At 40.5% G+C, this 14,350-nt stretch overlaps 1 protein-coding gene across 8 annotated transcripts in view; it reads right to left on the reverse strand.

Moving 5' to 3' along the window:
• Positions 1 to 6,199: 6,199 nt before the first annotated feature.
• The window catches only part of LOC143329053 (uncharacterized), a 98,278-nt gene continuing 90,127 nt past the window's right edge, over positions 6,200 to 14,350 (reverse strand). For 5 of the 8 annotated variants that reach the window (XM_076744710.1, XM_076744707.1, XM_076744709.1 and 2 more), the window contains 5 exons: positions 12,603 to 12,695; positions 10,560 to 10,641; positions 10,348 to 10,457; positions 9,931 to 10,123; positions 6,200 to 8,611 (listed from right to left, as the gene is read on the reverse strand). In XM_076744710.1, coding sequence (XP_076600825.1) covers positions 8,607 to 8,611; positions 9,931 to 10,123; positions 10,348 to 10,457; positions 10,560 to 10,641; positions 12,603 to 12,695 — 483 coding nt within the window. In that variant the 3' untranslated portion in view covers positions 6,200 to 8,606. The remainder of the gene's footprint in view (positions 8,612 to 9,930; positions 10,124 to 10,347; positions 10,458 to 10,559; positions 10,642 to 12,602; positions 12,696 to 14,350) is intronic. The other 3 variants (XM_076744712.1, XM_076744711.1, XM_076744708.1) reach the window with 1 other exon arrangement.

The following is a 14,350-nucleotide window of genomic DNA, read 5'->3' on the forward strand; positions in this document are numbered from 1 at the left end:
CTCCGCCTGCACGTCATTACGTCATCGTGTCGACCAGCCAGCAAGCAGATAGGGTGACATGAGTTACCTGATATGTTATAATGTCACTGTGTTATGTTCAGCTAAACACAACTGTTTATTGCAGTTACTGATAGTAGAAAAACTTGCTATAATTCCCTGAATGCTTCCGCTCAGAACCAGATTAAACACACTGATTAACACAGCACCAATCAATGCCTCATCCGCTAAACAGTGGCAGTGCAAGAAATGCATCTAGATGGTTTCATCAGTCTGTAAAGAAAATATCCAAATGAGAGACTGAATGGTTTATGTATGAACTCAGACATCAGGTTTGTGACATGTATGGGTGTTCTGTTAAAATAATGAAGGAAAACGAAGTCAGGTCTGACGCCAATATCCCATGAAAGAGCGTGCAGTTCAGACCTGCTCTTCCATCCAGCCGGCATCATCATCATCATCATCATCATCATCATCATCACAGAAGTCCAACCCTACTAGGTAGTAAAAAGAATTAGCCTTGAATTTGGATTTGAAAATAGCTTTACCTTAACATTCATACGTCAGTCCAGGTGTTTCAGCAAAATGGCAGCCTGTGGGCTTACTGGAGATAGAGTACCACACAACTAGAAAACTGAGTCCATCATTGCTGGTTAACACCACAGAGTTTGGCTTCACTGCTGATTATGGTCTACTACAGGTTAAAAAGGTCAACCAATACCCAAAAATACATTCCATCACATTAATAAATGTGTAAATGTAAATTAAGGGACAAGAAATGACACAACTGTGACAGTGCCTGGTATTTTGCTCATCTTTTTATTTCATGATTAATATTCACATCACTGGTTAACAATTAATCACAATGAACATCTCTTTCATACCACATATTCAGAATTGAAGGGGGAGATGAGCTCTATCTAATAGGACAGATGCCCCTAACAACCAGTAGTTTGTTGTCTTCTACATGCTCTTGCTATGGTGTTGTGCCCTACAGAATAATACAGCGCACACTACAGTGGGTCAACTCGACAGTACTGAAAAGTAGATTCTTTCGCTTGTTTCCTCTCAATTTTCAGCGACAGATTCAGACATGTAGGTATGACCCAAAATTTGAATCATAATTAACAAAGCCTGTCTAATAAATAAAATCAATACAATGTTCATTGTGTACAAAGCAGTACAGAGTCCTAATTTTGTGCTCTCCTTTGTGAACAGTTGGAATATTGGTTTGACTGGACTACCATGTGGCAGCTGCCATATATGTAGTAAAGTAGAGAAAGCTACTTTTCAGTGCTGTGATGACTCTGTAGGTGGGAGACACAGCTAGAGGCTCCAGGTACATATCTACCAACACTCCATTTTAGTCTGGATTCTTTTCTCCAGTTACATGTCAGGCAATTTGCCATCTCTCTTAGGACAGCTCACTTGAAACTTACTGTATGTTTGAGCTCAGCATTCACTGACGTGTCCCAGGCTTTCTAATAGTGCAAATTGGTCCAAACTTTTCCATTATTCTCAGCCTTTGTTATTGAGACTGAGAAGATAATTTGGTCCAAGACTTGCCTTTATTCAGTCCCGTGTTGGTAGGTATGTCAAGGTGTCTATACAGGAGCTGTCTAATACAGAACATTACTTTCAACCACATGCCAACAGACTAAGTCTGGTTAGTCTAACGGGGGGGTGGCAGAAGGCAGAAGAAAGGGCTGACCAGTGTGTGTCAGTGTCACATGTACAGTAGTGCATTTCAAACCAAAGTGGAAACCAATCAGATTATTTCTTTCCATTTGAATGAAGTTTGCCAACCACTTCTGTGTGTTATTTTGTTTTTGTGATTCCAGGTTTTCTGTCATGCTTCTGCTGAGTCACGTACTAGACCACACCAAACACGACACACACTGCCTCCCTTCCTGCCCGTCAGTTTGAATCCGGTAAATAGTGTTTCCATATGTGATCTATCTTCCAAAACGGAACAGAGACAAATCTCATACATGTATTCATAATCTTGCATCTTTAATACATTTTAAAAACATTCTTGAAACTTCAGCAGCCCTTTTCTTTAGGGAAAAAAGGCAGACTCTGAAAAAGGAAAAAGTACACTTTCCCTTTCTTATGCTTTCAATCTTATAATAATACCATTATTAACCTTAACGGTAACAGGTTTATGAACGTGAAAGCTCATCTGTCGACATCCACAACACCCTGTTAAGAAGTAAGATTTTTTTTTGTCTTTTTTGTTTGATTTTAATTTATTTGAGTTACTTCTGGAGTGATAAAAACATGGTGGAAAGTATATACAAGGGACGGTGTGAGATACTAGTGGAAGGGTGGTATTCAAGCGCTATAACAGGGGAATCAAACATTTGTGAACAGACAGAGTAAATCTGGTTATTACCTTTTGTCCAAGCTTCAAAGATGCAACACTAACTTTATTCCACAAATAACCATATCAGTTACTACTGAGTACTGAAAGCATTCATCTAGTGTGAATCCTAATCATATCCTCTGTGATTACACTAAATCTTAACTTTCGGAATATGGTAGCCCATTGCCTTTCTTACTGAATATCTCAAGGGAAGACTGGAACCACAATAACCTCTACTGTGCTGTTGCTTTAGCATACAGTATGTAAAGTATAGCCTGACTGATAATAGATTTTTGAGGCCAATAGCAATGATGATTTTTATCAATTTGGCTGGTATTATTTTTTTGTAGACAAATATCTAGCATAAACACTTTTCACAAAGATCCCTTAAATTTGGTTAATACAGATTTGTGACCATGTTTTGCACCAAGCAACCAACAAGGAATTAGTTTTTACTTTATCGCCTGTTGATTCATAAGTCATTAGCAATATCCCTTTCAAAAACTTAGCTGTCTGGTTAACAGCATTCAAATCCAGTGTAAACAAAACAAACAATGCTTTTAATCGTTCAGAATTTGCATGCATCATCAAGTGCATCATCCTATGTCTACTTTACAGGTTTTGGAGTAAACATCACAGGTTTGGATGCTTCTCATTAAAATGAATTAAACCTGCAGCACTGGAACTGCTGCAACTTCTCATTGTCACTGTTCTAGGACAATGAACATCATCTACAATGATTTAACATACTGCATGCTAAAGGATCGAAATTCAATCACGACAAAACGTTCTACTAGAAGTAGCTTTGATGCTAGTCCTCTAAAAAACATATCAAATAAGCTCTTCAAAGTTCAGTAAGGTTCGTTAACAGATCGTAAACAGAAACTTTCCCACTTGGGAAATGCGACTTTGTAGCTTGGTCAGACAGTAATATCCAGTGAATGCTGACAGAAACAACATGAGGGCAGACCGGAGAGTTGAGTGTTAAACCATCATAGCCAATAGTACAACACCGATGACCAAAGTTCCACTAAAATCCGCTAAGCTTACCAACATAAAGGCGCACAGATGTGTGATCCAAGATACACACAACAAAATGTCATCCCGTCTTATGGTAACATACTCCTACACTGAGCTTCCAACACACATTAAGACTACAACTTGTTCCTATTTTATATACACAAACCACTGTCTACACCCATCAAAGTGCTTTCATCCCTTTGTTCTTCTATTCCCGAAGAAAGATTCACATTATCGTTTTCACATATGATCCACACATATGTATCATGTTTTGCTTTTAGGCAACTCATGGGAATGATCTGGAGGGAACAGTACAATATTAAATATACTTATACATTGTTTTAAGTTGTCTAGTCTTTATTGTTGACTATTTGATCACTTGTTGTTTGATTATCATAACTTTATCTAACTACCAAGACTGTTTTGCTCCCAAAAGCACACATGTACAGTACACAGTTGACAATGTTTTACCAATATACAGTAAAGCAACTTTTATATCACGTCAGTGCATCAATAAATGAACAAGACTGTGTTCAAAGTGCACAAGATTTTTGAGAGTTAAGGGGAACTGTACATAATTCATATGATTTTGACAGTATTTAGTATTCCATACACAGTAACATAGTGTGGCCATCAAAGCTAGTTTAAATGAGAACAGTATGCAACTCTACTGAAGCTTCTGGGGATGTAAGGGTTCTCAGTCAGCCTTTCTCAAGTCTCAGAGCCAGACTATCAGTGTTCCAGAGGCTAAGCAGCGCTCTCTACAGGATGGATGCAGTAGTAACACTTCACACATCTGACAACTACGGCAACTCCTCACAAACACGTCACTAATCCTTCATAGCTTAAGACCAACCTAGCCTTTAATGCATGATGCATAGAATTAATGTGAGTAGACAGGGCCTTCCCAATTAAGATGGCAGCTTCTACTCATTTTACTGGTGTGACACGTAACAATGCATTTGGTCTGTAAATCAAGGTCACATCACAGTGTTGTTCTAATAAAATCTAAAATGCCCAAACTAAATTTAGGTAATTTCCTAAAATAATACAAACAGGCTGAAAAAAATGAATAACCTTTTGTCTCCACACTAGACCATTTAAGACATTTAACAATTGTGGAGACTGAGCAAAAATACGGTTACCTAGAACTTTAGGCTAATTTCTCATCAACCATTATTCAGATTTTCTGAGTGTAGTACAACCATTTTCATCTTTCTAGCACTTAAAATGTGGATTTCTATTCTACAGATCTGTTCACTGGAAAGACAGCTTCAAGCACCACTGGATCATGGTACCAACTACAGTATTTGCAGGGCGTTCTTGGCTCTGCCTTGCTGAAATACTGCTGCATTCATGGGATTTTGGAGCTGGGCAGTTCCTGCTGTCCAGTGTCAAAAATAATATTTTAATAACTTTTGAACCTTTGAGAATTGCATTATTTTCTTTTATCCAATACAAAATAAAGAACAAGAAAATGAACAAAAAAGTGGAACAGCAACAAAAAAAAGGATTTGAAAAGCTATTTACTTCCATCTATTTACACTACAGGTGTTTAGTAAAATATGTGCCAAAAACACTAGATAACTACAAACTCAATCATCTGCCATTGTGCGGCCGTCGCCTCAAGTGGCTTGATAGTAGCTCTTCAATCTGCATGATAGTCTCTAGTAAATAAATCAGTAAATTGTTAAAAGATTGCAAAGAAAATGCCAACTTCAGACTAGCCATGAATGTAACATTATTCCCTCTGACAGCTCTTCCTGCGAGTGGACTTGTTCCCCTCTGAACTCCATGTTGACCTCTGTGGTTGTTCTCTGTGTCTGTCTATCTATGTCTGTCTATATGTCACGTGTATGTGCGGGGAACAGGAGACGTTCCCAACCAAGATCACTGTATTGCTATCAGAGACTTAGAGTGAAACACAGGTAGAGGAAATAGAGGAGAGGCAGGGTGAAGTGAGCCTATGATGAAAATGTCCGACAATGACTATGATAGGAACAACACACCAACACAGCTCATCATTGTTTTAACGACATCAGCATAGACCACCAAAACACAATAAAGAGTTGGTTTCATTCTGGAACAGAGAAACGCTTATGAACAGCATACCATTTTTATTTTAGGGTGCTGATTTCTGTTTGTGTGTATCATACTGTATGTGTGTATATGTGCTGATTTCTGTTTGTGTGTGTGTATGTGTGCATGCACACCAACAAGCATGTGTGTGCTTTCCTGTATAGTATGTCTGTGCTTATGTGTAAGTGTGTTTGTGTGTGACGAAAGTTAGCAGGTCTCACGGAGAGGTTTCTAAGACGCACTGGCTAGGGGGAGGACTAAGAGGGTGCGGCTCTGTAGCCCCATCCCCTCTCCACTTGGGTGAACCACATGACCAGGAAGTGCCACATGCGCAAGAGAAGGAAGGTGCTGTCTGTCTGTCTCTAATAGCCACATGTGAACCGTAAATGCTCGGCACAACTCAGGGTGACTGCCGGGGTCCCTCTCAGGAGAGTCTTTAGCTGTATGAGTGGCATTGTGGAATACGTGGGCGGTGATTAGACACTGTGGGAATCAAAAAGTTAAGGTGCAGGAGAACAGGGTTGCATGTGCTGTGACAGAAATAGTCTTATTGAGAAGATTAAGACTAAGAGGTGTCAGTGCCTCCAAACTTCATGCCATACAAAGGGTCTGACATATGGGTATGTGAGCTTATTTTGTGATAAAGGTTAAGGGTTTGTAAGTCTTACACTGAAACAATTCTGTTGTTTAGTTGCTTTTTTTTTGTCTTTGCTTTTTTTTTGTTTTTGTTTTTTTTTTAACTTTCATCGGCTCAAACTGAACAGGGCTGCGGTGCTGAAACATCCACAGTGGTCCCTGAACCGGTGCTAAGACCATGTAACCAGGACTGTTACAGGTTCAGTTTCATGAGCAGAATGTGAACAGTTAAGTAACATTAAGTAGTGCTATTACACTCAATAACCCCAGAGGTGGGTAATATACTCTACAGACCTGTGTATACCCTGATGTACTGACAGATTTTCAAGCTATTGTGTTGTAGGAAGACTCCCAACTGCTTTGTGGAAGCTCATGGGGATCCAAATAAAGAAGAAAGAATACTGTGTTGTAGTGAATTAAGGCCCGGTCACACCAGAAAGTGGCATGGTGAAATTCATCTGTGCGTCTTCTCAAAATATGTTTCTAGTAGCTTGGTGACATAGGGACTAATCACAGATCTAGTTGGTAAACTACTGTAGCTAATCGCTAAGACCCTAACAAGCTCTCTGAGGTTTTTCTGTTTTCTCTCTACTGTGCTGTTCCAAGCTAGCAAGCTTGCTAATTGACATTTAGCAAGCTTGTTCACATCGTTGCTAATTGGAGAATATGTTCAACGACTATTGCCATAACTGTCTGCCAACCAATCCTCTTTCATGGAGCAGCTTATACTCCAACAGATGTGGGTAAATAAGAGTGGATGGTGTAACACAGCTAGTACGCTATGATAGCTTCCTACATTTTGGACTCCCCTGCTCTCCAATTCCTCAAAAAACAACACAGTTAGGACAGCCTACTATTGGTTAAGGGTGCAAATTAGTGCGTCAGTTTTCACTAACTTGAACTTGATGCAAAAAACTGGCAGTTTTACTTTGCGAGTCAAACCACTGATCACTGCGTAGCCATTGTAAAGCATTGATTCTGCCATAGGTTCTTGCCATTTTAAGTGCAAAGACCAGATCTTTACACAGCAGCTTCTGACATTGTGGTTGACACTGTCTACAATAAAAAAGTGCTACATACAGTATACTGTGCATTAATGCTTTCATGTTGCTAGGTTAAAAGGTGCAGCAGCTAGCAGTTTAAGGTTTACGAGATATCAGAAAGGGTTAAATACTCCTGCCACTCCTTCAAGGTCAAATTCTGTGAGCTTAACTTAAAAAGGACTTGGCTTCAAGATCAGGTTCCTGTGTTCACTGCCAAATCCTTTTTGAGCCAAGACCACCCAGAGAAGCGACAGAGCTCCACGATCACTTTACACCCACCTTTTTTTTGATGATTATCATGCACTAATAACATCATTAAATGATGTTTCTAATGGTAGTAATAGTCATTTGCTTTGTTGGATGTCACTGTCAATGAATGCATCTTTTCTTGAAGCACAGCACTGGAATTGTTTACATCCTGAAAGCTTCTCCACTGACTTTCTGCACTGATTTTGACTCTATCTTTGACTCTATCTTTAGATCTATTTCCTTCCTTTAGAGCAGTTTCCTTGCTTCTACAACTGAATCCCTCTGCCCTACTGTGTATAAGCCCTTGACCTCTGCACCGATCACTTCTAATTGTGAACATCATGACATTTATGGTCCAGCGATAAAGAAGCATTACTGTAATGTAGTTGGAGCAGACAAAATGGTGCAATGATACCAAGAGATGTAATGGGAGATATCATTTGATGAGTGATCTGTAGAATTACCTATAATGAGACAACGTGCAGTGCTGTAAATACTGTAGGTTTGGAAATAATTGCTGGCTGGCTGGGAGGCTGGAATGAGTTGATTTAAAGCAGACTTGACAGTACTGGCTCTGCTGCTGGCTGGTAGCAGGCTCTCAGCTGGTTAGTGTGGTCGGGGACATGGGCTGGGGATGGAAGTGGAGCTAATAGTAATCTTAGCATAGGTCTGCTAATAAGGTTGGAAGTGGTTTTGAATTGTGAAGGCCTGTAAGAGAGACCATATATAAGAGTACGAAACAGAGTTTTGAGGCATGGTGTTAGCGCTATAATGACACGTGTTAAAACAGTAGTGGTGGGTGAGGAAATATTCTATGACTACTAAAGTGGATTTCTTCTGTTGGGGTCGTTAAATTTGGGGTTTGAGGTTGAAGTCTTCTAAATCAGTGCTTACAAGGGAATTTTATCAGTCAAGAAGCTGGTGGAACCCATGTAGAGAAACACAGACAAACACCAAGTGCTCTTCTCTGTGGTAGGCAGGGCCAAAGGTCAACCCGGGGAGGGTTGAGAGGTCAAAGGTCAGGGTTAGTAGCAGGAAGCTGGCAGGCGGACCCCAGAGAAACACTGAGAGGCAATCGGTCAGTTCGGTGCTGCGGTGGGCGAGATGAAGGGCGGGGCAGAGGGAAGTGACTGCGCCGTGGTAGGTTGGTTGGTCAGTTGATTGGCAGGTTGGCGAGCGCCATGCGTGTCCCACCAAAATTTACAGGTCACTGGGACTCAATCTGTGGAGGGAATAAACTGGATTAAGAAAAGAGAAAGTGACTGAAAGAAAAAGAGAAAAGAAGGTGAGACAAGGAGAGAAAAGTGGTGCAGAAACATGAGTGGAAAACTTTACCAGACAGTCTCTGAGGCTGTCACTGTCTGGGGTACGCTCATATGAATTATGGGCCAAATTATAAAACATTCCTGTTTTTTTATTGTATTAGCACCACAGCCATCCATCAATTAGGCTGAGCTTGGCAACCGCATCGGTGGCGCAAGCCTGTTGTCCCTCGAACTCAGTGAGTGTGGAGGCCAGCTGCAGTGCCAGAGATGAATTTATCCACTAAGACTGGCTAATCTTTACTCTGTAGGTCTCTTCATAATTTCATTTTGGAGCAAAGTGTCTGCTATTTTTACCATCCCACTCCATCACACATGTAGCAGAGAGCAGACAACACACATGCATGTATGCACACACAGTCTCTATTTATTTATTGCCAATTCCTTTAACTGACCATTTGCAAAACCCCTACAATTGTACAATCATAGCTTAGCAACGGTAACTAGGCATGTCAGACATGTCCAGCATTGGATGTCCACACATGATGAAGCTGTGTACATGGTGCCATAACAAGAGCAATACTCAGCATCTGAAGAGTCTGGAAGGTGGTGCCTTTTTTCCTCACATTTCCAAAACCAAAACAAGTGTAAGGAATGGATTACACAGTGAGTTCATCTGTTCTAATATAAGCTGCAGTGTTCTTTCCAGATTAACTAACTATATTATTATATGGGGTTACAGGTTACATTAGAAAAATGTACAGGACTACCTGGGAGCCAAGGCTCTAGTGTATCACAGTTTAGAGAAACAACAAGCAGCTCTGTCCTAGTCTTTAGTTTGTGGATGTTTACACTCCAGCAACTCCAGCCAAGTTGGCATTAGATAGTGTTAAATTTCATTGCCAGACTCAATGTTTACTCCCCATCACAAGCAATAAAGCATACATCTAATCTCTATGTTGCTTTTCCAGGTATATTTTTCGATAGGAACCATTCAGATCATCCAAAGGTTATGCTAGAACTGCACTGTAATACTTGGGCTTACTACCTTTACCACACAATACAAGAACGATGCTGCCCCTTTGATTTCGGACATATAGCTTTAGCCTCAGTATGTAGCATGATATCATGTATGTAGCCATTACGTGCATTTTTGAGAACCTTTAACAGGCTTGTTGTTTTAAAACAAGTCAGATGGAAACATTAAGATGTCACCAGGAGGCAGAGTTTTCTTCAGTGCTTTTAAAAGTGACGGCTGTGTGTGTCTGTGTTCACCCACTTGTCTCAGTGATGCGTTTGTCTATGCTCAGGGGCTCCCTCAGTCCGTCTCCCCCAAAAGGAGTAGGTGTGGGCTCCTTCACCCCATTCTCCTTGGCAACGCCTCCTGGTGCTGTTGCCTTAGCAACGCCTGCTGGTCCAGTTGTCGGAGCACCACTTGGGGGTGAAGATGTCTTCTCCTCTGTTTTCTCCTCCTGTAACCAAATATAGAAAGCAAGGACAGGGACACACACACATACAGACACAGACACAGACACACACACACACACAAAGAACACTGTGTTTTTTTTATAGAGTACTATCTCATGCTACCACACCATCTAGTGGTGTCGACAGGTACAAGCACAATGACTCAGCAGAACCAGAGAAGTTAACTGTGTATTAACAGATAATATTAATGACTGTGTTAAAGTTTGACCTTGTGTCCATTGGTCTGTCCATTGCCTGGCCCCATGTTGTCCATGGATCCAACCTTAGACTTAGCTTTAATGTTTAGCTTATGGGACTCAATCTTCACATCACCTCCACCTGAGGTCAAAAAGAAAATGTTAGTATGAGACCAGCATGGAAAAAAATATAGGGGTAAGTATAAAAGGGAGGGAAACGGAGCAGAATAGAAGTAAGACTGACCAGGCTTATGCTTGATGTTGTCCTTGGAGCCACATTTGGACGTCACCTTGCTGACATCGACCTTCTTGTTCAGGATCTGCACCTGGGGAAGAGGAGAGATATATCATGTAGCCTCTTTTACTAACTCATAAAGACGCCACATCCAATACAAAGCATCTTTACTTCAGCGTCCACTCTATCCACTTTAGAAAATCACTGTCTTCCATTATCATGCACCTGGTGCATTTCTAGACAGGATGACATTTGGTACAATGGAATGAATACAACACAGCAAATGCTGGAATCCGTACCAATGCTTGATTCCCTACTTTGACCCGTTTTAATCTTACTGAAGGTGCCTTCTTGTTTTGTTAGGCTGGTAAATGGTGCTCCGTTTAGGCAGCTAAATTGGGGTGGGCTGTAATTGGAGGAAGGGAGAAGGCAGTTATTAGACCGTCATCACATCATGAGAGTGTGACTGCAGGATCACATGGAATAATCCTGATTAGTCTGATAGCAGTGACGGACTTAAGACCTGGTGACCTGCCTGACAGTATGTGATAAGATCAGTCATACTTGATGATAGACAGGATGACCATCAGTGCTGTTGAACTTGTGTTAGCGAACCTTGATTATTGCTAATTGCCTGGTTGAAATTAGAGCTCTCCCTCATTAAAGGATGCTTGACAGGTTAACATATTAGTTAGCTGATTTAATAATGTAAACACAAATATTTTTAATTCTTGTCAGCTAATTTCAATATTCATTATGTCATTTTAGGAAACACCAGTTCATTTTTTTTAATATATTTGTGCAACTTTCTAATGTGTTAATCCTAATACAGTACACTCACATGAGATTTGTACAGTGCCTTTGTGATGTAGTATCAATACCTTATGGTACTGTATTGGTTTGTACTAGGTTTGTATGAGGAACATACTTGTGTTGTGCATGTGCTGTTTTATACTTACAGGTAAAACAGCCACACATATCTAAATAACAATAATAGTACAGCAGTTGAGAGTTCTTGGTGGGACCAGTCATGGGGAATGTGACTTTTTTATATTGTAGCATGATAAAACACTTGAACATGATGAGATTAGATTTACAGAGGAATGTCTTTCATAAGATCACACCATATCAATATGTATTTTTTTGTAATGTGTAAAAGATTTCTGCAATCTCTGTTCCAAATGTCTTGTTTCCATTTCAGTATCATACATTTAGCAATGGATTTCTGTAAGTTATGGGTTAAACCAATGAGAGGACTCTAAAGGTATATTTTTAAGGGTCCACAAGACTGAACAGCTGCTGATATTGTGTGTATGTGTGATTGGTCCAGCCTGTAGCTTTATTTGATGCCACATTAGCTGTTTCCCAATACCTTTTGCATTTCCTCTAATTCATCTGAGACACTAAAGTGGTGATTGTGAGAGCAGCCCAGAAATGGATAGTGCAGCAGGTGTTTGGAACAGATGGAAACAACATCTGGAAAGGTAGGTGGAAGGACCTGTGGTCACTTCACGTAATGTGAAATCAATCCGGAATGCAAGCGGAGGGGGTTATAAATGTGCCAGTCACAGTGCATTCATACTTAGTTACTCTGAAAACTCCTCCTTTCTTGTACGGGTTTCTTGTATTGTTGTTGTTGAACTTCAAGCCCTGACGGATTCTCACTGCTGACAATACACAGTCAGACTGATTTAATGTCTTTCCAAAAAGTATCACATCTTCTCATGTTTACTTAAACAAACGCAAAATGTGTAGAATGGTGGCTTGATTTAGCCTGCGTTAATAGTTAAGTAAGGGCCATATTATATCACTGAACCATCACTACTGTTTCTGTTTCTGTGTACAACTCAATTGGATGGAACAACTATAATGTGCATCCAAATTCCTCTCTTATTCCTTAGTGACAAATCAGGTCTTTTTGTTGCTGAAACAAAAAGGAGATACCCAATGAATCTAGATTTTGAGTATGACAGCCAGAATGAGGCTAAATTAGCATAACCATGATATGCATCCACCCTAACACAGTCTGCCTTCAGCTCCAGCAGTACTTACATTGCCACCTCCAGGGACATGTTTGATATTGTCCTTGGAGCCACAGCGAGACGTGACATGGCTGAAGTCCAGCTTTTTGTGCACTATCTGAACCTAAAGACAGGCAGGCAGACACACAGACAAGCAAGGGAGTGAGGAGACAGAGAGGGAAAAGAAAGAAGAAAGAAAGAAAAAAATAAAGGTATGACAGGCAGACAGACAAGAGCAGCAGAGAAGAGCAGATCAGCTGGCAGCTTAAGTGAACAGGAAACAGAGCAGCTTTGCTCCGGAATTATGGAAGAGATTCTGCCATTCAAATCAAATGATTCCTCCACTACATGTGTTCAGTGATTGTCTGTAGCATGTGATAAGTTGTAACATGGCACTGTAGAAATGGTTTTGTGATGCACAATGAGGGTGCAACTTTTTCTTACAGGAAAAGTTAGTGAATTCTTACAATCATCAATGCTGACGTACCAAAAGATGAGGATGCTGACTGAATAACAACAGAGTGCTTCCATAAACAGCATTAACCAAAACTGATCAAGCACAAAACAAACACTGGAAGAGGACACAGGAGCACATGCAACAATATTACACAAGACAGTCAGTGATTTCGTGTTAACACGTGCTGCTCTATGCAAAGAAGCAACTGCAAGCAGTTAATACAGCAGTATGGAAGATAAAAGATGTTCCTTTAAGCTTTTATCAGCCTGTTGTTCTGCCCTGCAGCCAGTCCCTCGGTTCTAAGAAACATGACACAAATTCTGAGTACATATTGCATGGATGGGTTGGCCAGGATACTCAGAGATTTGGAGAGTTTGGTCCACTGGCCAACGTAAACATGAGGAGATGACCAAAATCATTCATGTGGCATACATTGAATGCCATCTCTTTGATATTTCAACTTTCAACTTTGTCTACAAGCAGCAAGGTACGATCATGTCACAAAAAGGGTTATATCACATGGACACCAAAAAGAGCCAGAAACCCAAGGGGAAGCATTAACACGACACAACATAAATGGATGAGTAAGTAATTAAATCAAGTCATCTCAGGTTTAGAACAACACGCAAAAATATAATAAATATAAAGGGTACAAATTAAGTAACCAGTGGGATTAAAATGACTTGAAGTTCAGCGGTGCCACTGCAATGGACATAAATGTGAATTGGGGTCTGTTGGTTTTCATAGTAGGAAGATCTGAAGCATGAACCAGAAGGTTCTGTATCCACATCCAAGTCAGCATCTCAGTCACGTCATGAGAAGCCAGTGTCTCTGAAGTCAGCTTGCAGTTCATCAGTTTTATTGCAGAAACTGGACATTAGGCAGACTAACAGACTACAGACTGGCACCTTCTTTCCCTGTTTCCTCTTTAATTTGCCAACAAGAAGATATTAACTGCTATACACTGACAGCACGACTGTGTCCCATTAGTCTTAAGTTTTACTTTCCTATGGGAAAACAGTCAGGACACTCCTTTATTTTTATAGGCGTTTTCCAGTATATGCTCCCTTTGATCAATTGCTTCACGTTACAATGTTACAATGAAAAGTCAGCATGCAGCATTGAAACTAATGACTAACCAGAGACCTGTGGATGATATTTTTGTCCTCTGTGAAATCAGTTTCATTGCCTCTGTGGTTGTATTGTAACAAGCCCTGCAGCAGACGTGAGACGCCTTCCTCCATTCTCCTGTCTCCCTCATAGTCTCTTTCTCTTGGATGAAATTGGCATGATGACGCAGGTGGCACCAGGATGACTCACTC

The sequence above is a fragment of the Chaetodon auriga genome, chromosome 12 (genome assembly GCF_051107435.1).
Source record: "Chaetodon auriga isolate fChaAug3 chromosome 12, fChaAug3.hap1, whole genome shotgun sequence".
Taxonomy (NCBI): domain Eukaryota; kingdom Metazoa; phylum Chordata; class Actinopteri; order Chaetodontiformes; family Chaetodontidae; genus Chaetodon; species Chaetodon auriga.